The sequence below is a fragment of the Leucopleurus acutus genome (assembly GCF_964270905.1).
Source record: "Leucopleurus acutus genome assembly, chromosome: 10".
In the NCBI taxonomy this organism is placed as follows: domain Eukaryota; kingdom Metazoa; phylum Chordata; class Mammalia; order Artiodactyla; family Delphinidae; genus Leucopleurus; species Leucopleurus acutus.
Window position 1 is genome coordinate 6258572 of NC_139153.1, and position 24003 is coordinate 6282574.

The following is a 24003-nucleotide window of genomic DNA, read 5'->3' on the forward strand; positions in this document are numbered from 1 at the left end:
GAAATAAAGTGGAAAGGGCCCCTCTCCTGGGTTCCATGCCCAGCTCTGAGGCTGGCCCGGACGTGCTCACCCAGGAGGAGGAGGAAAATCAGCCCAAGGGGCCCCCGGCAGAGCCCTCCCGCCACCCCGATGGACACCTGGCCACAGGCTGAGGCGGACACACCACGGACTCCAGCCCACACAGAGCCGGGCCTTCCAGGCCACCACCAGGGAGGAGCCTGGGACGGAAGGCGCAGCCGCCCCTGCTTGTGGCAGGAGAGCAGGCTCTCACGTGGGGTCTGAAGCCTTCTCTGGGCCTCGGGTGTCCTGTACAGAGGCAGGAGGGGCCCCACGCAGGCAGCTTCGAGGATCTGTCCCTGGGCCCTGCCACCAGCACAAAGCAGCAGACACTTGTGTCCTTCCAAGCCCGCAGCTGAGGACAGGCCCGCAGGTGGGGGGAGCTGTCTGGGCAGCAGACTCCGTCCTCAGAGGGGGTCTGGGTTCACAGGGACAAGTGCGGTCCCTTCTGTCCCGCACGTGCCTCAGCTCTCCTGCCGCCCCCGCCTGCAGGCCACGCTGACGAGAACCCCAGCGCTCACACGTGCCCGGGGCCCCTCTGCGGGCTCTGTGGCACTGCCCCCGCGATGGCTGCGGCAAGGAGCTGACTTCTCACTTCCCTGCCTGCTCTGCATCGGGCCAACTCCTCCCTCTCCTCATTCCACCCCATGAGGGTCACGGCCAGGAGAATCCCGGGAGCCTGACTACCAAACACGTGTGACAACAAGAAGAAAGAACTGCTCGTGGAGGGAACCAAGTCCCAGATCACTGGCAAGGCCGAAGCCAAGGTTATTATTTAGCTGAGAACTGGTGGGACCATGAATCATAAGAAACGGAGAAGCTCCCGGGCAGCAGAGGGAGGGCCCCAGTCCTCAAGGTATGGAGATGAGGGGACCACAAAGGTTGGAGAATCACCACAATCACCGGTCCTGGGGGCAGCGTCCTGCTCCGGAGACTGAGAGCCCCTCAGCGGGCCAGCAGCCAGGGTGGGGGGCGTGTCAGACGGTCTCGTCGTCGCTCATGTCCCAGATCTGCGTGGAGAACGGGAGATGTTCAGAGCGTTCGTTCACCCGGCACCACCTGTGATGCTGCCTCAAAGCCGTGCAGCTGTGGCGACAGCAAAAGGAACACGGCTGCCACCTGCAGTGCCTCACGGCCCCCTTGTCACCAAGGGACTGACACCCCGTTTCCTGTATAACGAAACCACGTCTCGGAGCCCTGCGGTCACTTGCCCAAGGCCTCCCTGGTGAATGAGCCCCCGGTGGCCGAGCTGGGGGAGCTGGGATTTGGACCGGGCCGTGGGGACCCTCCCACTGCCGCAGCGTCCCTGCCCCGCCCACCCCCCACTCACTCCCATTTCTGTGGCGCTGACCACTGCTGCCCTCCAGAGTAAGCCCTCTGGCCACCACGGGCCCCGAAGAACGAGAGGAATGAGGGGGGCCCTGCCCGCTGGCCCCCACAGGCCCAGCTTTGTCTCTGCACCCCCAGCGTGAACCCCCGGGAGAAGGCCCAAGGCCAGCATGGAGCCCCCAGGCGCTCCTCGCACCCTGTGCGCCTGGGCCCTGAACTTACGCCTACAGACTTTCAAAATTCCTAGAATTGGTTGCAAAAGGCCACCTCAATGCTGGCAGAGCCGAGGAGAGGAACATCGTGTTTACGCGAGGCTGGCCCGGAGAGATGGGGAGTCCCAGCCAAGGTAAATATCAACACCAGCTTGGCTTTCAGTGTCGGGGATGTGGAAAATAAATACAGAGAAGGAAATTTCCTCTCTCCTGAGGACCGACTGCCTGGGGCCGAGGGCTGGTGGTGGGTGTGCCTCCCACACACACCCTCACTTTTACATGCACCCTGCTGTCCAAGGACACTGCGATGAGACCACCAAGGTCCAGACGCCGAAGCAGCGGGGACGGTGCGGAGGGCCTGGGGCTGGGGCCCAGCAGCCTGAGGGTGGCCTGGTGGCCCTGCCCTTTTCGGGCCAGGCTCCCCGCTCAGATCCTCCTCAGCAAGGCTTGAAACAGACCCCTGGGCCTGCCCCCTCGGGTGGGATGGGGGCTGGTGGTGGAGGAGCTGCTGCCTTTCCAACTAAGGCTGCATCGGATGCACCTCCAGTTCTAACCATCTGAGTGGGGGAAGGGGCACCAGAGGGCTCTCTGACACAATTCATTTATTCTTTCACTCTCTCACTCAGTAAACACACGCGGGCTCTGCCGACCTGGCGGAGATGCTCCCTCCTTCACTCCTCACAGCAGCCTGTGAGGAGGTGTAGATGCAAACAGGCTCAGAGAAGGAGTCAACTAGCCCAGGATCACACAGCAAGTAAGTTACAGAGCTGGGAACATAGGTGAGAGGGAAAGGGTTATGTGAGTAAAAAGGCTGCCTGGGCTTCAGGGCTGGGGCAGGCTGCTTGGAGGAGGGGGCCAGGCCAAGACGAGGGGGGTGAGCCCGGCGGGCCACGGCCCCCTCTGTCCTCCTGCCCAGCCTCCGGGGAGGGGGGCCGCCAGCCAGGGCCGGGCAGAGTCCGTGTCAGTGAGCAACGCCCTCCTGCAAGTGGGTAGCCAGGGCTCTTCACAGGACCCTGGGGCCCAGGCCCTGGGAAGGGCTTTAATGGGAAAGCAGGAGCCTCAATCCGTTCTGTCATCCATCTTATTGGCTCTCAGCTCTGGGGAGGACTCCTCAGCACCCGGCCCTACCTCTGCACACGGCAGGGCGGGGAGAGAGCTGGCTTGAGCGTGGGCAGCGGGGAGGGATCCTGGCTCTTCCCCTTGTTCCTGGCACTGCCCAGGCTGCGTAGGGGATCAAGTAAGGCACCCAAAGGGCTGATTATGATGGGACTCAGCAAAAGGGGGGGTTGTGGGGAGGCAATGGATTTTACAGAACTGCTCAGGGATTTTCCAGAATGTGTTCTCTGGGCCGGAGATGGGGTTTCTCTGCTAGGGCAGCCAGTCCTTTTGCCGTTGGCTGGGCTCAGGAGGGCAGCAGCAGTCTTAAGTGTAAACCTCCAGCAACTTCAGCCTCGACAAATACTGTATGATATCACTTAACGTGTAGAATCTAAAAAAGCCAAACTCATAGAACCAGAGAGTAGATGGATGGTTGCCAGGCCCTGGAGGGGATGGGGAGATGGTCACAGGGTACAAGCTTTCAGTTATAAGCAGCATAAATCCTGAGGATCTAGTGTATAGCCTACTGACTATAGTTTATAGTACTGTATACTTTTTAAATTTGCTAAGAGGGTAGATCTTAAGTGTTCTTACCACAAGTAAAAAAAGGGCTGTGAGCTGAAGGATGTGTTAATTAACTTGACTGTGGACATCATTTCAAAAGTATACACATATTAAATGATCACATTGTATACCTTTAAAAAATCACATGTACAACCTAAATATGTAGTTTTAATTTGTTAGCCATTCCTCAATAAAGTTGGGGGCAGGGGAGAAAGTTAAGCCTCAGCTCCTGGTAGACTGTGGACTCCCAGGTTAGTCTGTTCCCTGCTAGGTCCTCAGCCTTCTGCCCACCACCTGGGGAAGACGGGGCCATGTCCTCTTAATGAATAAAGGTTGTAATAAACTGGCAAAGATTTTAAAAATGTTAACACTCAGTGCTGGCAAGGGTATGGTGAAACACTTCCAGGAGGAGTATAAATTGGTACCGTGTTTTTTTAAAAGAAGAGATTTGGCAATATGTAACGCAAAGCTTTAAAAATGTCCGTACCCTAAGGAAGAGATAAATGATCTTTTTTGCAGATGATATGCAAGTATACCTAGAAAACCCAAGAAAATAAATGCTAAGATGAATACAGATAATAACGAGTATTCAGTAAGATAGCAAGATATGAAATTACTGACACAAAATTATAGCCTTCCTGTATACAAACAACATCCAGTTAGAAAACATAATGAAAGAGAAGAACCCATTGTAAGAGCAATGAAAAAGATAAATTACTAGGGAGTAAATCTAACATGAAATGCACAACACCTTTAGGGAGAAAATCCTTCAAAACAGTCCTGTAACAGTCCTCACAAACACTGTATGAAAAGTAAACTGGGATAAATGGGGATACACCCTGTGTTTTTTGCACGGGACAATTCAACATCAATAAAGATGTCAACTTCCCCAAGTAAACATATAAATTTAACACAATCTCAGTTTTTAAAAAATCAACTATCTTTCCTGGAGCTAGACAAGCTGGTTTTAAAGTTTATGTGGAAAAGGAAATAAATAAGCAAGACTATCTAAGAAAACCTTTCAGTATGAAAAGAGCAGTGAGGCAGTTCCCCTACTCTGTGTTTAAACAAGTCATAAAGCCTGTAATTTACAGGGTTGTGTCAGCAGGAGCACAGACAAATGGGCCAGTGGAACCAAATGAGTCGAGAAACAGAACAGAACAGAATGTCCAAATACACATGGAAATTGAGTATCTTAATAATAAAGGTCTGAGGAATGCGATCATTAGAAAATCATTAGAAAAATATGAGCTTTTAAATAAACGACATAGGGACAACTGGAGAGTCATTTGCAAAAAGATAAAATTGATTCCATGCCTCACTGTATATCAGAATCAAGGCCAAATGGAGCAGAGATGTAAGTGTAAAAAAATGAAACCATTCAAATACTGGACGCAAACGTGGGTGAATTTCTTTATAACTTGGGAGTGGGGAGCCGATGATCCAAAATCTATAAACAATAAAAACAGATACAGTGGATGATGTAAAGACACACGTGAGGAATTTTGCGTGGAAAAAACACTGTAAGCAACGTTGAAAAGACAAATGACACACTGGGTGAAAATATCACCACACACCATGAAGGGCTCATCCCCCAACATATAAATAGATCTTAAAATCAAGAAGAAAAAGACCAATAAACTGATTAAAAAAAACAAACAGGCCAAAGACATGGGCAGTTTACAGAAAAAGATAAGCAAATAGCTTTTATACATAAGAAAAGGTGTTCAACCTTACGTGAAAGAAAAGAAACGCTAAAATTTCTTAGGACACAAAATTCAAAATTTCTGGTCTCTGAAAGACACCACTATGAAAATGAAAAGGCAAACGACAGAGCCACACTGTACATAAAGAGGACTCAGATCCAGAATATACAAAGAGCTCTTCCGGCTCGATGATAAAGAGACAAATAACCTGAGTTTTTAAAAGTGAGCAAAAGGTTTGAACACGTATTTCACAGAAGAGGAAATACAATGCTAATAAGAACCTGAGAAGATGCTCAGCATCCTTAGTCTTCAGGGAAATGCAAATCCACACCACAGAGAGAGAGATGGCCAAAGAGCACATGAGAAGATGCTCAATAGCACTATTAGAGAAATGCAAATCCAAACTACAATGACACACCACCTCACACTGGTCAGAATGGCCATCACCAAAAACTCTACAAGCAGGGCTTCCCTGGTGGCACGGTGGTTAAGAATCTGCCTGCCAAGGCAGGGGACACGGGTTCAAGCCCTCCCCGGGAAGATCACATATGCCACGGAGCAACTAAGCCCATGCGCCACAACTACTTAGCCTGCGCTCTAGAGCTGACACTCTAGAGCCTGCGAGCCACAACTACTGAAGCCCACAAGCTTAGAGCCCGTGCTCCGCAACAAGAGAAGCCACCGCAATGAGAAGCCCGCGCACCGCAACAAAGAGTAGCCCTCACTCGCCGCAACTAGAGAAAGCCCGCACACAGCAACGAAGACCCAACTCAGCAATAAATAAATAAAATAAATAAGTTTTAAAAAATCTACAAACAGTAAATGCTGGAGAGGGCATGGAGAAAAGGGAACCCTCCTACGCTGTTGGTAGGAATGTAAATTGGTAGCGCCACTATGGAGAAGAGTACAGAGATTCCTTAAAAAACTAAATATAGAAGTACCATATGATCCAGCAATCTCACTCCTGGGCATATATCCGTAGAAAAGCATAATTCGAAAAGATACATGCACCCCAATGTTCACTGCAGCACTGTTTACAGGAGCCAAGACATGGAAGCAACCAACATGTCCATCAGCAGAGGAGTGGATAAAGATGTGGTACATATATACAATGGAATATTACTCAGCCATAAAAAAGAACAAAATAATGCCATCTGCAGCAACATGGATGGACCTAGAGATTGTCATACTGAGTGAAATCCGTCAGACAGAGAAAAATAAATATATCACTTATATGTGGAATCTAAAAAAAAGGATACAAATAAACTTATGTACAAAACAGATGTAGAGTCACGGATGTAGAAAACAAACTTATGGTTACCAGAGGATGGGGGGAGGGATAAATTGGGAGACTGGGATTGACATATACACACTACTATATATAAAACAGATACTAATAAGGACCTACTGTATAACACAGGGAACTCTACTCAATACCCTGTAATGACCTATATGGGAAAAGAATTCAAAAAAGAGTGGATACATGTATAGCTGATTCACTTTGCTGTATACCTGAAACTAACACAACATTGTAGATCAACTATACTGCAATAAAAATTTTAAATTAAAAAAAAAAAAACCACAAAGAGACAGCATACCTTACCTTCTAGAATGGCCAAAATGAAAAATTGTGGCTGGCAACACCAAAGGTCTGCGAGAATGTGGAGCAGCAGGGACTCACCGGCTGCTGCTCGTCGGAATGGAAACGGCACAGTCCGTGAGGAGAAAGCCTGGCGACTTGAGAGTCCACATACACATCACATGCGCCCCAGCGACTCCACTCCCATTTACCCCAAGGAATGCAAACACGGGTCTGCAAAAAGACTGTGCAAGAATGCTCATGGCAGCTTTAGTCCTAATAGGCACGGACTAGGCTCAATCCGAATGTCCATCAACAGGCAAACAGTGACATCCATCCAGCGGACACTGCTCCCCATCGAAGGAACCAGCCACCAAGGCACACAGCAATGTGTATACATCTCAGAAACTCTATGCTGAGTCACGGGAGTCGGACACAAGTCTACATAAATCCATTTATATGAAATTCTGGAAAGGGCAAGACTAAGCTATGGTGACAGAAAGTAGATCACTTGCCACACTCACCAAACTATACACTTTACATGCGTGTGTTTTATTATATGTAAATTGTACTTTAATAAAGTTGACATTTTTAAAAAAGCTACACAGAACACTTTTCACCTCTCAGATTGGCAAAACCCCAATACAAGTGCTTGGGAAACAGCACTCTCCTGTAACACTGCTAGGACAGAAGTGGTATGACCCACAGATGAAAATGTGGCAATATCCAACAGAACTGTGGAGGTGTTGACTCCTGACCCAACAAGCTCACTCTTCATAAAATTTGCAAAAATAAACAGGAATGATAAGCCAGAAATTAAAGTAAATGGCCACCTACGGGGTGGGTGGAATGGGCGTGAGGCTACTCTGAGCGTACCTTTTCACTTTAGAATCAAGAGACTGTTTTGTGTATTTGAAAAACTAAAAAAACCAAAAGCACAGCAACAAAACCAAAATAGATAAATTGGGCTTAATCAAAATAAAAATCTTTTGTGCATCAAAGGACACTATAAAGAAAAGGGAAAGACAACGCAGAGTGAGAGAAACATATCTGATCAGGAACCTGTATCTAGACCATTGACAACTCAATAATAAAAAGACAACCCAGTTTTTTACAATGGGCAAAGAAGCTGAATAGACATTTCTCAAAAGACAGATAACTGGTTGAGAAGCACATAAAAGACACTTGCTCATCATTAGGCATCAGGAGAATGCAAATCAAAACCACAAGGAGGTAACACTTTGCACCCATTAGGATGGCTTTAATCAGAAAGTCAGTAACAAGTGTTGGTGAAGATCTGGAGAAACTGGAACCCTCATACGTTGCTACCGGAAGTGTAAAGTGGCGCAGCCACTCTGGAAAGCAGTCTGGCAGTTCATCGAACAGTTAAACAGAGAGTTGCCAAATGGCCCAGAAATTCCACTCCTGGGTGTATACCCAAGAGAAATGAAAACCCATGTCCACATAAAAACTTGTACACGAACGTTCATAGCACTATTCATAACAGTGAAAAAGTGGAAACAACCCAATTGCCCACCAAGCAATGGATGGAAAATGTGGTCTCTCCTTACAGTGGAATATTATTTGGCCAAACACCTGCCTACACTCTGTCTTCTCAACAGCCTGGGGACGCTGGGGTGACTGTCCCCTTTTGCCAAGTAGGCAACTCAAGTGCAGAGGAAGTTATGTAACCTGTCAAGGAGGCCAAGCTAGTAAGGGGTAGAGCAGAGGCTCCTTCCACTTTATCTCACCATTTCCTTACTGTTGAGCATAATTCCTTCCAAAAAACAGTAAAGGGCAGAAGCTGACATTCTGTTAGCCTGGCACCCAGTGAGTGGCCCCACGGCCAACACACAGCTAACCCAGGGCAGTAAAGGCCAGGGCAGCTGGCTCCCAGGGTCCCTAACCTCTGTCCTCCAACGCTGTTCAGAAAGCGGAACCTAAGCTCCTGCCTCTTGGCTCGGCCTTTGGGCCCCCCGAGGAGAGGACTGGCGGTAGCCTGTGCTGGCTGGGGGGCCTGGGCAGTCTCTGACCCGGGCCCCTCATGCTCTCCCCCAGCCCCCACCCTGCAGCCCTCAGGCCAGTGGTAGGTGTGTAGTTGGCGGGGCTGGGGCCACCACTGTGCATGTGGGGAAGGGGAGCCTTCCAACCGCTGGGGCCCGTCATACGGGGTCAGGGAGCACGAGCGCTGGACCACACACCCCCAGAGGGCCTCAAGGTTTCACTTTCCACTCTCCCAACGAGACGGACGCATCTCAGAGGAGCCATTTGTCTTTCAATTTCGAACCTGTGTCCCATTTCTGGACCACACTGTGCCTGGAGCCTGCCATGAACTAAGGTTTTTCTTTTATAAACACTGTTAATTATCCCGTAAATGGCATGGTTATATTTGTGTGTGTGTGTGTTAAGTGTTCATTTGTTAAACGTAAACATTTAAAATCTACCACCATTTTTGAAACCTAGTTTTAGCATTTCTTTATTTTTAAGATAAAAATTAAAATATCCCGATCTCTCTTGGGCCTCTGAGCAGCCCTGCTCCCCATACCTCCTCAGTGGGATCCTCACAGGTACGATTCGTTCTACTGGGAAGGACCGAGAACAGAGGGGTCTGGGGGTGGCATATGCTGGGGACCAGGTGAGGACACTGGATTGGGCTTCCCTGGCAGACTTCCCAGCCAGGGCTCCGTCCACTTGGGGGGAAGAATGAAGGTCCCATCATGTTTCCAAGTGGGTAACACTATAGCCATTCATTCATTCACTCATATGTTCACTCATTCAGAAACACTTACTGGGTAGTGCGGCATTAGGTGAGAGGAGGGGAGGGGGTTCCTTCATTTCCTGCCTGTCCAGGTGGTCAGTACTTTCCTTAAAATTATGGGAAACAATGGCGGGCCGGGGTCTGGTGGTCGGTGAGCCCTGACTGAGCACTTCCAGGGGACCACTGGGACCAGAGGAGGAAGGGGACAGGAGGCACTGAGAAAAAGGCTCCAAACAGGTTCGGCCAGAGAGACACATGCCCACAGGAGGGCCACTTGGGACAGAGGACCCAATCATGGCCGAGGCCCAGGGAGACAGCAGGGCTTGCCGGGCTCCCCCGGTCAGTGGACTGTGGGCCTGTGCTTGGTCCCCAACATTCTAGGTCAGAGTCATGGACAAGGAAGGGAGGGGAGGAGGTGGCCTGGCAGGAGGAGCAGAGCGCAGGCTGCAGGCCAGCCTCCAGGCAATACCCTGCCCTGACCCCGGGCATCCCCACAGCGTCCACTTTGTCCCCCTGGGTGGAGACACGGGGCTGGGATCCCAAGGAGGAAGGCAGGGCTGCTTCCAGGGTCACTCTTCCACCCTAGGTGCCCACTGGAGAACAGGGCCTCCTGTCCACAGGCATCATTGGCCCCTGGGGGCTCTTTCGGGTCTCCACAGACTCTCTGGTGCTGTCTACACAGGAAGAGTGCAACCCGTGCTCGTTTCCGGGCCACTGGGCTCCACACCTCTCCGAGCTCACCTCCCACGACCCTCCCTCCAGCTCACCAGATTCTAGCTGCCCCGGCCCTCGAGCTCTTCCCTTGCTCTGGGCAAGGGAGACCCCTCCCCTCGATTCTGCGCTGCAGGGCTGGCTCCTGCTCCGGGCGCCTCAGACGAACAGCCCGTTTGGTTCCTGCCGACTCCTCCCCTCCCGTCATTCGTCACCGTGTTTTAGTGTGTGCATCTGCCTGACTCCCCAGAGGACAGCGAGCCGCCCGAGGGTGGGCCCCCAGCCCTGGTGCAGAGCCTGGCCCGGTACGTGGCTTTTGAATGAACAGTGATTCGGAACCATCTGCCCTGGGTGCGATTCCACAGTGGAAAAAAGAAAGGGGAATTCTGGGTGTGAACATGATACCCAAGAATCAAGCAGTAAAGAAGGGGTCCCTCAGTCCACCTGCTGGCTGGGGATCCTGGCAGGTCAAGCCTTTGGCCTCCACGCCCACAGGACGATGGGGCAGGGCTGTGGGCATCTCCTGCCGGGTAGGCGGGCGGTAGAGCCAACTTTCCAGGGAGGCCTTGACTCCAGACCACTGACGCCCTGTTCTCCTCCCTGGGCCCCGCCCCGCATCGAGCCACACACCAGGCTCCGGGAGTGCAGAGTGGTGGGCAGTTCTTGCTTCTGGACTCCCAGAGGCCTGGGGGCGGGATTGGTGCTCGTTGGTGACTGTGCTGTGTGTGCAGCAGCCGTGGGGCTGTTCAATGGCACCTCTCGGGCTAACCTGTCTGCCCCGGGGCTGTTCGTGTCACATCTGGGGAGGGTAGCAGGAGGAGCCCCCGGGTGAGGGCCCAGGTTCTGAGCCCACTCCCAGATTTCCACCTGGGGCTCCGGTCACACCACGGGAATAACCCTGCCCTTTCACCATAAGTCCAGAATCTAAGAGCACAGAGCACATGCCCCAGCGTCCCTAGAGGCACCATGTGATCTGAAAGCTTCTGAAAGCTTCAAGATCCTTCTGCCCCTCAGACAAGGGTGACTGAAGGAACTGCCTAGGCTGCCTGGTGTGAGCAGATGACAGCTGTCAGAGACAGACAAGAGGGAAGAGAGAGGGTACAGCATCTGTGCGAGGAAGCCGGGGCAGATGATGAGGGCTCGCAGGGGACTTCCAGGGGCCCCTGCTCACACTCCATCCACCTGCCTTTCACCCTCCTTCAGTGGAGATGAAGCAATCCCCCCGTGTACCATCCTCAGGGGTCTGCAGGCCCCTCTGATGCACCACCACTTTGGTGCCTCCCTTCTGAAAGACCCTCACCTGTCACTCCATCCTTGTGTCCCAAACACTCTCGACCTCCTCTAGCCTGACCTCTGCTGGACGCCAGATCTGGGAGAGGAATTAAGGCCCAACCCCTCTTCTTGGGGAACCCCAGCCCCAAACTCAGCCTTCCAGAGACCAGGCAGTGGAAGGCTAGTGGAGGGGAGGGGGATGGAGACATAGCTAGAACTTGTGTGGCAGCATGGAGCTCTAGAGGCTTCTGGTGGAGAACTTCTCACCAGTCTTTCCCATTCCCCCCGGCGGCCCCCCACCGGCGCTAAATCAGGGGCCCTGCGTGCACTGGCTCACGGTTCCAGGAACAAGGTTAAGGTTTCACTAGAAAGAAACTGTGGTGGCCAAGGGAGCTGATAGGATGCAAATAATGATTTACAGCAAGTACCCTGGGCAGCCGATGGGGAGGGAGGAAAGGCGAAAGGCAATGCTTTCTGGTGGCTGCAGCAGTGGCAGGAGCGGGGTGTGTCCCCCCCCCCCCCCACCGTGTGGCTGCAGCCCCCGTGCACACAGGCGGCCTGCACGCCACCTTCAGGGCCTCTGCCCCCATCCTCCCTGCTCCTCCCACCCACAGAGATGCTCTGGGCTCCGAGTGACAAGAGGAGATGATCTGAAGAAGACAGCCTCATGCCTTAGAACCTAGATCCAGAGAAAAAGGCCAACACGCCAGGCCGGCACTCAGGAATGCTGGGTGGCGCCTGGCTGGTCCTCACTTCACTGCTCCAGGCACCAAGAACTCAGCTGACATGGGATACAGGGATAGGATGCCCTGGAGGGGGTTCCAGGGGGCCACCTGGCATCTTAAAGGAGGCACAGGAGGGAAGCAGAGGAAAAGAGGCTGCTGCGAGCAGCGACCAGACTGGAGATGCAGACCTCAGGTGACACCACCCGGTGACTGTCCACCCAGGCTTGTTTCCACCTTCTGGGGCTCCTTGGGCCTCAAAGCTAGGGCAGAGGGACATGGGCGGCAGGGGGAGAAGGTATAGCCCATGGGGGGCAGGGGGCTCAAGTTGCCCCCTGGGCCAGAAAAGAGAAACAGGTGGCCTCCCCACACCATGGAGGGGACTGGGCGAGAGAACGTGGCCATGCACCGGAGGGAGTACTTAGGCAGGCGTTAAACATGTTTTCAAGCAAGTTTTAATGATGTGAGAAAATGATCAGAAATCTCTGAAAAGGGAAAACTCTGTGCTCAGTCTGACCCCACTGACATACATGCTTGGTGAAAAAAGGGGCTAGGGGTAAAAAGCAAATCAGAACAATAGCCTCTGAGTGGTGGAGTCATGGGTGTGAGTATTGTTCCTTATTTTAGAATTTTTTTTATAATGCTCACTTATGACTTCCATGATCAGAAAAAAAGGTTGTGTAAGGAGGGGGGGGATCCTGACGCTCCCCAGGGAGTGTGGAGGTGAGGGTGTGGCTCTGTGCACAGGGACTCAGTGCCTGTTGGCTTCTTGTGTTTTTCCCTCCCAGGAAGTGCTGAGAAGCAAAATAAGAAACCTCCCGCTAAGGGTGGGGTGGGGTGGGGTGGGGTGGGGGGAATGCTGCCATTTAACCGTGGGCCCCCAGTGAGATTTAAGTGGAAGACCCCAGCCGGAATTCCCAGCCCACAGTGCAGGCTGCCCATCACCTCCCCCTGTGATTAGTCTGGAAAACGGGGCTCAGGGCCCTGCTATATATTTAGCCCCCTCCCTCCAGGCATGTCCTTAAATGAGGACCAACATCTAAGAGCTCTAAGGAGGGTTTACGGCTGGCCGAAAGACGGAGGTGTGACTGAGCTCTGCTGTGGGGAGGGCCAAGGACGGGCAGCAGTGGGTTTGGGCTCTCAACCCCTCATCTCTAAGGAGGGAGGCTCTCAAACAGCAGCAGCAGCAGCAGCGACTGACAACAGGGTGTGGGTTCTCCACTCAGACTGGGGAGTAGTGGGGATTCACTTTGGAGACGACACGAGGCATGAAGGAAGGGGACGTGAGGGAGAAGGCCCCAGGCCTTCTTGCTTTCTTCCTGGCTTCGCAACACATTTTTCAAATTAGGTGGTAAGAATACAGGGCAATTTCTGTGGCACCAACATACTTTCTTTCAAGATATGATTTATGCGTTTGGCCCACATTTTAAATGAAATGGTTATTGAGATAAATGGCCGTGCTGGAGGCTGCAAAGTGTTTTCCATTATGCAGCTCTTCTTTGCAGTTCCTTAGAAAACTTTCTGATAAGGGCCCCATAAAAAGGCGGGCACTTCGGCATTTTTGTTCCCTACCTCAAAGCGCTATGGGGGTCAGCACTGGAGAGGGGGAGATGGAAGAGAGCAAAGCGTGAGAGCTCAGAGCTCCAGCGTGAAGTAAATGCAGCATCTAAACAGACTCAGAGCAGACTTGACTTGGTACCAAGAGAGAACTTTGAAACTTTAAATATGCAAATGCAGGTGCCCTGGGCTATCTGCAGAGGGCCAAGATTCAACCCCCCCCCCCCCCCCCCCCCGCAGGCTTTCTCCTGAGGGCCCGGCCTCTGGGCCTGACCACCAGAGACCTCGAGATGAGGCAGAAGCTGTCCCCTGGACTTTGTACCAAGCTACAGGAACCCGAGAGTGCAGCACTGACATAAGGGTGGAAAAAAATAGAGAGTGAGAAACAGACCCACACATATATGGGTCGAATGACGTTCAACAAAGGTGCCGAGGTAACTTAAGGGGAAAGGAGAGTTGTTTCAATACATGGTGCTTGAACGATTAGATATCCACATGGAGAAAAATGAACCTTGACCTTTACCTCAAATCATACGTAGAAATTAATTTGAAATGAATCATGGACATATATATGTAAAAGCAGAAAGCATAAAACTACTTCTAGAAAAGAACATTAAAAAATAATGAGACTTAGAGGCAGGCAAAGGATTCTTAGAATACCAAAAGTATGAACCATAAAATAAAAAATTAATAAACTGGATTTCATCAAAATTCAATGCTTTTTGAAAGACAACATTAAGAAAATGAAAAGGCAAGCCAAAGATATTGAGAAAATACATGCAATGCATATACCTGACAAAGGACCTATGTCCAGAAAATATAAAGAACTCTTACAATTCAAGAAGAAGATAACTCACCGATTGGAAACATGGGCAAAAGATCTGAAAGAAATGTCACAAAAGAAGATATACGGACAGCAAATAAGTACATGAAAACATGTTCAACATCCACTATCATTAGAATACAGAAATAAAAACCATATACCCACTCAAATGGCCAAAATTAGAAAGACTGCCAGCTCTAAGTGTTGACCAGGATGCAGAACCAGAACTCTCATACACTGCTGATGGGAAGAGATGGTACAGACACTTCGATAAACAGTTCGGCAGCTTCTTAAAAATTAAATATACACTTATATGATAACCCAGCAATTCCAGTCCTAGGTAATCACTCAGAGAAATGGAAACAAATGTCCACATGAAGACTTGTTTAACAAGCACACACTGGAGCTTTAGTTTCAATAGTCCCAAACTGGAAACAAATACTCATCAATAGATGAGTGAATAAACAATTATGATATAAAATGGGATACTATTCAGCAATACAAAAGGACAAACTACTGACCCATGCAACAAAATGGATAAATCTCAAAAATTTACTGAACAAAAGAAGCCAGACAAAAGAGTATTCAATATATGATTCCAAAAAACAATCCTAAAATCTGTATGGAACCCCAGAAGGCCCCAAATAGCCAAAGCAGTCTTGAGAAAGAAGAACAAAGCTGGAGTCCTCATACTTCCTGATTTCACACTACACTACAAACTACAGTAATCAAACCAGTATGGTACTGGCATAAAAACAGACACATAGACCAACGGAACAGAATAGAGAGCTATTATTTGACAAGGGAGCCAATAACACTCTATGGGAAAAGGAGAGTCTCTTCAATAAATGGTGTTACGAAAACTGGATAACCACATGCAGAAAAATGAGATTGGATCCCTATCTTAAACCGCTCACAAAAATTAACTCAAAACGGATTAAAAACTTAAATGTAAGATCGGATACTAAAAACCTGATATGGAAGAAGCTCCTTGACATTGGTCTTGGCAATGATTCTTTTTATATGACACCAAAAGCGCAAGCAACAAAAACATTTCTGCCCAGCTAAAAAACCATAAAGTAAAAAGGCAATCTACAGAATGGAAGAAAATATTTGCAAATCATATATGAGATAAGGGGTTAATATCCAAAATATATAAAGAACTCATACAACTCAGTAACCACCACCACCACAACAAAACCAAACAATAAACCAAACAATCTGATTAAAAACTGGGCAGAGGAACTAAACAGACATTTGTCCAAAGACATCCAGATGGCCAACAGGTACATGAAAAGATGCTTAACATCACTAATCATCAGGGAAATGCAAATCAAAACCACAGTGAGATATCACCTCACACCTGTTAGAATGGCTATCATCAAAAAGACAAGTAACAAATGTTGGTGAGGATGTGGGAAAAAAGAGAATCCTTGTGCACTAGTTGATGGGAATGCTAATTGGTTCGGTCACTATGGAAAACAGTATAGTGGTTCCTCAAAAAAATTTAAGAAGAGTACTTTATGATCCAGAAATTCCAATCCTGGGTATCTATCCAAAGGAAATGAAAACAGGGTATCAAAAAGATACATGCAGTCCTGTGTTTACTGCAGCATTATTCACAACAGCCAAGATATGAAAACAACGTGTCTATCAACAGATGAACACGTAAAGAAGATATGCTGTATATATACTATTCAGCCATGAGAAAGAAGGAAATACTGCCATCTTCAACAACAAGGATGAACCCTGAGGGCATTATGCTAAGTGAGATAAGACACACAGAGAAAGACAAATACTGGATGATATCACATATGTGGAATCTAAAAAAGCCGAACTTGTTAAAACAGAGAATGGAATGATGGTTACCAGAGGCCGAGGGGCTGGAGAATTGGAGGGTACAAATTTGGAACTAGTAGATAAATAAGTCCTGAAGAGCTAGCTCACAGCACAGTGATTATACAAAATGATACTGTATCATAAACTTCAAAGCTGCTAAGAGAATAGGTCATAATTGGTCTCAACACAAAGAAATGATAATTATGGGACATGATGGGGGGCGGTTAGCTAACACTGACATTGCAAAAATAAATGTATCAAATCAACAGGCTGTATACCTCAAACTTACACAATGTTTTATGTCAATTACATCTCAGTAAAAATAAATTTAAAAAATAAAAAAATATGTTGCATTTATATGAAACCCTAGAAAATACAGATGGAATCTGTAATGGCAGAAAACAGACCCTTGATTGTCTGGGGCTGGCTGGTGCAGGATCTGAGTGTGAAGGGCCCCAAGGAAATCTTCACCTTTTGGGGTGATAGACATTGTCCATATTTTGATTGTGGTAGTAGTTACACAGGTGTGTAAGTTTCTCAAAAATCATAGAAAGGTACACTTTTACATATATTTTACTGTATGTAAATTAAACCTCAATAAATGTGATTTTTAAAATTCAGCAAAAAAAAGCTAAAAGGTGTGTGTGTGGGTTCACAGAATATAAATACATATTTATAATAATTGCCAAAACATATGATAAGAGGAATACTGTGACTTTTCCAAAACGGGCAAGAAGGCAGAGGGTGGGCAGTTCCCAAGGGGGGCCCCCTCCCACCCTTTCAGCACCCAGACTGTTTCCCAACCGTTTTACTCTGAGTGTAATTTTCCAACCACTGAGCGGAACAGAATCATTACGGTCTAGCATCCTTGCTTCCTCAGCTAGATGGCAGGCCTTCTCTTACCCTGGGTAGGATTTCCCCTTTAGTCACCAATCAACACCCCATGGTTTAGCCGAGGGGTAACAAGCTCTGCCTCTGAAGCCAGACTTCTTGGACTGCATCCCTGCTCTGCCACTTAACTAGCTGGGTGACCTTGGGCTATTTACCTGTTCTCTCTGTTCCTCTGTTTTCTCATCTGAAAAACGAAGACAAAAACAGCATATCCCTCATAATGCTGTCGTGACAAAGGATTTAAAGTGCTCAGAATAGTACCCGACACTGGGTACACAGGAGTTGCTGTTATTTGCTTGAAATGATTGAGAACACAACTTAACCTGGAAAAAAAAAAAAATCCCTGTTGCCATCATGAACATTTTTTGGTAAGCTCTTACAAGTTGTGGGTAACTGATCTCACAGAAGAGCCTAATTAAAGCTTTTCATGCTGAAAATACCACAAACCTGTTTCCTCCTGTCTGTGATGTCATTCCTTCACCTGCTCAGTCACAAGAATCATCCAGGGCCAATTCTGTGTCATATTCAAATATGACCCTCTTTAATCTCTACCACACCATGGTATCTTTACAGATAAAAAGCTGATGGCTCAGAGGGCAGATGACTCAGCCAGGGTCACACATCTAGACAACAGCAGAGCCCAGATCCAAACCCAGGTCTCTCTGCTTCCATGCCCCATGCTCTCTCGCCACTGTGGCTTCTGGCAATAAGTCACTGTGAGGCTCCTAGGGAGTATCTTGCCGGGAGAACTATCCTCTGAAAGGTAACTGTACGACAGAGTCTGTGCTCGCCTCAGAAAGGCCTTCTTGGGACTTCCCTGGTGGCACGGTGGTTAAGAATCCGCCTGCCAATGCAGGGCACATGGGTTCGAGCCCTGGTCCGGGAAGATTCCCACATGCCGTGGAGCAGCTAAGCCCGTGTGCAACAACTACTGAGCCTGTGTTCTAGAGCCCACGAACCATAACTACTGAGCCCACATGCTGCAACTGCTGAAGCCTGTGCCTAGAGCCCATGCTCTGCAACAAGAGAAGCCGCCACAGTGAGAAGCCCACACACCGCAACAGAGTAGCCCCTGCTCGCTGCAACTAGAGAAAGCCCGCGTGCAGCAGTGAAGACCCAACACAGCCAAAAATTAAAAAAAAAAAAAAAAAAAAAAAGAGAAAGAAAGAAAAGAAAAGAAAAGAAAGGCCTTCCTGAAGTAGCTAACAGGTCACGCAGAGAGGGCAGGATCACTGGGCCTGTCCTCTGGGCTCTCAGCTGTCACTCATCCCAACAGAGCCCCCACGCTCTGTATGTCACCGGGGCTAGATATGCCACAGACCTTCTGTCAGGTTCCCGTGATGCCCCGCATGGTCAGTCAACCCTGGGCTCCAGGTTCCTCCTCGTGGGGTGGATAATAGAGGCCATCTGAGGTCACACACACCCTTCCCAGGCCGCCGCCCTGTTACGGCTACAGCTCAGCTCGGCGGCGCTGGATAGGAAGGGAGCGAGGTGCTCCCAAGTACAGATCTGGGCTCTCCCACTGAACAGCTCCGTGATCTCAGGCGAGGTTACTTCATCTGTCTGAGACTTAGTTTCCACCACCACCCTCACAAAGGTTGTCACGGGTAAATAAAATACGAACGGAAAGCACTCACCCGGAACCTGGCATCAGGCAGGCCCTTAAGAAATGTTAAATGAATCTGAGTCCAACTGCGCTGAGGCCACAGCAACACAAACCCTCTTGGCTACTGGCTGAGGACTTCATAATGGACACTTGTTTTACGTAACATCTCCCTCATTGCTACATTCAGACCCTTGAGGGAGAATGGTGCCTGAGACTGAGAGATCAGGAAGAAAAACGATACTCTTTATGGAGTATCCAGCCAGCCAGCCACTTATCCATTCAGCAAACAGGGAACACCCACTGCATCCCAGGCCCGATGCTAGGCTCTGGGTGTGCAGCAGTGGCCGGGACAGATACGGCCCCCACTCTCAGGAGGCCTCTGATTGTGTGAAACTCACGTTCTAGTGGGGGCGACAAGAGACTAACACACAACCAGAACTAAGAAAATAGCTCCAAGACATCTAAGTACCATGAAGGAGAGTAAACACGGAGTGTGAGATGGAGTAACAGAGGAGCATTTGCTTTAGACAGGGATTTTCTGTAAGCCCTCTTGAAGGCAACATTTAAGCTGAGATCTGAAAATGGGAAGGAGCCAGCCCATCAAAGAGCAGAGGGAGGGTGGCTCTTGGTGGAGGGACCGGCAGGCGCAGAGATCTGAAGGCAGGAACGGGCGCGTGTGCTCCAGGGACTGTCGGCAGAGGATGTGGCTGCGGTGGGAAAGCTCGGGGCAGAGGGTCTGCGACGAGAGGGTCCATGGTGAGGAGTCTGGGTTTATTCTAAGCCACTGAACTTAAGCAGGAAGCAACACGATCACCGACGGTGCCAGGAGAAACAGAGAGCAGTGTGCATATCTGAAGTCTATCCTGGAGGGAGAACCAGCAGGCTGAGCATAAATAGCTAGGATCGGAGTCCTTAAATGTCAGAGCTGGAAATCATCTTACACACATCAAGTCCCCCCACCCACTGTTACAGAAGGGGAAACCGAGGCCCAGAGAGGGGACACGGCCTAAGCAAGGTCATAGGCGGAGCTGGGCGTGGAACCCTAGACACCAGGGTGGTCCTCGGCTGCCCTGTCCCGGGTCAGAGCCACAGGCTTGGTCCACGCCCACGGAAGGAGAGGTGAGAGGGTCCACTCTCCCCGGAGGCCCCCCACCGGGTGTGCTCACACAAACGTTTACTCTGAAAACAAGGGCAGTGACCTCCGTGGAACACAAACATCCTCCCTAGGTGCGCGTGAAACTCTGCACCTCTTGCGAAGTGGAGGTTTTGGCTTTCTTCCTCTGCAGTCCCGGTAAAGGTCCTGGGAAGGCACAGACCCATCCTGAAGTCCAGGCTCCGTGGCCAGGACAAAACTCCAAGCGTCAGTGGTGATGGTCACTGTTGCTGGAGCAGGGTGCGGGCAAGGTGGGGCCTGCCCCCGGCCCTGCTGTCTCCAGGCCACCGGCTGCACATTTCCCAGAGGGTTTATGGGAGCTGGCTGTGCTCACTAATGGCAATCCATAAAGACATTCCTCTTGCTTCCTAACTTGTCTCTAATGAGCTACTTCCCAACTCACCAGAAGGCCCTCAGTTCCCCTCCAGCCTGCTCACCTGGGTCCTGGGGACAGTGCTTCCAAACTCCCACTACCCAGGCACCGGCCCTGAGAGGCCCAGAGAAGCCAGGGCCTGGCTGACCTGCTCATGGAGGGGGTCTCATCCCCAGCCGGCCAGTGTGGGCAGCAGGCTTGGGCGGGGGTGGGGGTTTGGGGGCTCTGCCCCTCCCACGTGGAACCGCTTTTTCTCTGCTGAGAGTGACAAGCTTTGGCTCATTTTTTGGTGGGATCAGCAGAAATTCTTTACAAGGGACAGATGTGTTTCACCCTGAGAGCAAGGGTACGAGGCTAGCAGGAGCCCTGGTCCCGGGGGGTTCCAAGGTGCTCTGAAGGCCCTGGGAAGGCAGGCTCGAGAACAGCCACATGGCTCTCCCAGAGACAGAACCAACCGTGCCTCATCCCGGGCTCCCCCACGTCTGTGCCAAGGACCCTGTGAATCCGAAAACTGAGGGGGTCGAGCCCTCCTCACAGGAAGCCTGCGTGCCTCAAATGCCAAATCCACCTGCAGAGCTGGGTCCTCCCACTGGGCGTACAGCTGTCCCCTCAGTCCGCGGGCCTGAGGGCCCCTATCAGGGCGGCTGTCCCATCACCACCTCCCACAGCCTGTCCAGCTCTGCGAGGGGCCGACGCAGGACAGTCTTAGGGTGACAGAAGTCGGGACTCCACCTTAGGGACCTGGGAGCTGTGCTAGGTGCCTCTGGGGATAGAACGATGACTAAGATGGTAAGGCCCCTCCCCTCAGCAGTCTTCAGTCTGGCCAGGAGGGTAAGGCACAGCAGGCAGGGTGTCTGATAGACGGCCCAGGGGAGCGGCCTGAGCTGAGGGGGCAAACGTCCGGGCACTCCGCTAAGGCTCTGCACAGGATGGTCTGGATCTAAGCCCTGAAGGATGGAACATTCCAGAAGGAATGCCAGCATGGTCTCCAGGGAGGCCCCCATGTAAGGAATTCCAGGAAGAAATCAATCGGCCCTTCTACAGAAGGCTTCCTGGAAGAGGTGATTCACAAGCAAACGGGGGTGTGAACTGGACGCGCAGCTGGGGTGATACCAGGCAGCCAAGGCACTGGGGCGGGGAGTGCAGGCGAGGACTGGAGGCCAGGAATGAGGCCCCTGCAGGGAGGGCAGGGAAGGCTTCCGGGATGGGGGCTCGAGGCCGGGAGAAGCCTCTGGGCTGCTGGTTGGCTAAGGCCCGCTGAGCTGGGCCACCCTTCTGCAGGTGGGAGGCTCTTAGGTGGTCCCGAGGTGGCCAGGTACGTGACGGCAGGCAGTGACTGGGGCTCTGTCTCCAGGTGGCCAGCAGGCCCAGAAGACGGAGCCAGGGGAGAGCAGCTGCCCACTACGGGTTTAAAGACTACTGCTTCAGAGAGGCAGGCGATGAGCCACTGGACACCCCGGGTCATCTGGGGCTCCACCACACGGCCTGCTAACAAACAATGCGGCAACCTCAGTGTCCAGTCCCTGCCGGGTGGCACGTACCACCAGCATGAAGGACAGCCGTTCAGGAAGGGCGCTGCCACCTTCCAAACTGCTGGGCTCTGGGGAGATGCCTTCTCCTCGGTGAGAATGTCTAACCCTGGGGGCAACACAGGGCCTGGCTGTGAGCAGAAGACGTGGGGACAGGCGGTGAGGGCCTCTGTTCCAAGACAAACAGCATGCCGAGGCGACATGGACCATGCCTTTCTTTACCTTGGCAACATCCTGCCCAAACCTAAATATAGACGCCTGTGCAGAAGGCGCATCTGCCTGCCGCCACAGCATCGGCACGGCCCGACTCAGAGCAGAAAGGCTCAGTGTTAAGACTCTAGAAGCTTTTCACTGTGGGTCGCTGGAATCTCAAGTTCCTTTCTTGTTTGGCTTGACCATCCTCAGGGGCAGGTGAAACTGACAGCCCGCCTGGCCGAGGGGCACAGCTACTCCAATGGGCTGGAGAAGCCCGGAGGCCCACAGCCCCAGCTAGAGGCTTTCCTCTGGTCAGTACTTTTCCAGCCCCAGACAGCTCAGAAGTGCCACAATTCTTGACCTCTCCTTTGTGGCTACACATTTCTGATGGTGAGAAATCAGAGCCTCGAGATGCGCTCCAGGTTTTTTCTAATTGGCCATAACTTGAAAGAGTTTAAGTGTTTAAGGATGAAAAAGAAACAACGGTTCATTCTCTTAATATTTTTTTAAAAGCCCATTTCATAAACCGTTCAGAGTTTTGCGCTTCAAGCCTATTTCGTTTTTCTCTTTTCTCTCTCTTGGTCTGATGATAAACAGCAGGCACTACATTCAGAAAGTTGCATTTTGGTTAACAGAGAAGAACCGTGGCTACAAAAAATAACATCTTCAAAGAATCAGCTCCACGTACTCCCTCCCATCTCTTCTCTCTTCTCAGAAAGTAGTTTGTAGTGATAGTTTTCAGTCATCTCAGAAAAGTTTCGGCCTCAGTGTGTTTACGTAATGGCTATTTTTTTACAGAATGGGGATTTTTCTCAGTGGTCCCAAACTATCAGGAGAAGAAGGTAAGTCTAAGTTCATTCTGGGAACAACATCAAATCCAAGCAGGAGAAGAACAGAAAGCAAGCTATGTATGGTCCTAACTCGTTTAAAATCACACTTAAAAATCACTTTATCTTTCTTAATAAATTACTGCAAGCTGGACTGGGGAAAAAATCGCTCCAGAGGAGGTTTACAGTATAAATAACCGCTGAGAGATCATTTTCTTTGTTTTTCTTGGCAAGGGTCTTGCTGGGTCTAAATGAACACGCACAGCCATGCTGAGAGGCGCTGGGGATGAGGGCTGGGGGCTTAAGCAGCTCAGCCTGGGGCCAGCCCAGACCAACCTGCCCCGCAGGCGGCACTGCGCTGAGTCTGTGGGGGGTGTGGGGTGTGGGGGGGCGATTCCAGGTCCGGGACTCCAGGTGAAAAGCCCACTCTCTGCTCTGCCTCCAGGCTGTGCCTGTCTCGGGCCCCTTCTTCCAGTCCTCCCCCAGCCTGGGGCCTGCTCCCCTCCCAACCCCTCTGGGAAAGCCTCCAGGTGAGCATCCAGGTACCAAGCCGGGTATGCGAGGCAACACTGACACCGGGGGCCGGGGGCCAGTGTGCAGGCAGAGGAACGGACTCAGGGCTCCTCCAAAGCCCTTCCACTCCATTAACAAAGTAGATATATCTTCCTGCCTGCTGACTGCCTGTCAGGCACCGTTGGGAAACATGCCCTATGTTATCTAGATAGTTCCTCACCCCATGGGGAGATTATCATTAACCTTGGGAGAGAAGCCTGTTCTTAACTACCAGCTCACACCCCTCCTTGTGCCTCCCACCCGTCCCTGTAGACTAGCCCTCTCCTGCGGGGCCCAGCACACCGCACTTCTGGTTTATTCGCTGTGGATGATGCGCTCCTTAAGACCAGTGTCTGCTGCGTCTCACACAGCGCTCAGCACCAACACATCATAAACCAGGCATAAATCAACTATCAGGCTCAATAAACGCCTGTTAAATGAGGGAATAAAAGAACAAGCCTATTCTTAGCACCAAATCAGCTCTGCGAATTCTCTGCTTACCATTTTGAATCTCAAGCACCTGGAGGGCAGGGACCAGATGCCCCCTGCAGTCTCTGCGTCCCTCACAGAGCCTAGCTTAGTGATGGATTGGTCAGTGTGCTGGTATAAAATGCAATCTTTTCGTTTCCCTTTTTTATTTTGGCCGCACC

The 24003-nt window shown here is 50.6% G+C and overlaps 1 protein-coding gene across 3 annotated transcripts in view; it reads right to left on the reverse strand.

The window, feature by feature from the left end:
* Window positions 1–766: 766 nt before the first annotated feature.
* ATG7 (autophagy related 7) overlaps window positions 767–24003 on the reverse strand; it is a gene marked incomplete at its 5' end in the record, with an annotated part of 227864 nt that continues 204627 nt past the window's right edge. For all 3 annotated transcript variants that reach the window (XM_082848856.1, XM_082848857.1, XM_082848858.1), the window contains one exon: window positions 767–1067. In XM_082848856.1, coding sequence (XP_082704982.1) covers window positions 1035–1067 — 33 coding nt within the window. In that variant the 3' untranslated portion in view covers window positions 767–1034. The remainder of the gene's footprint in view (window positions 1068–24003) is intronic.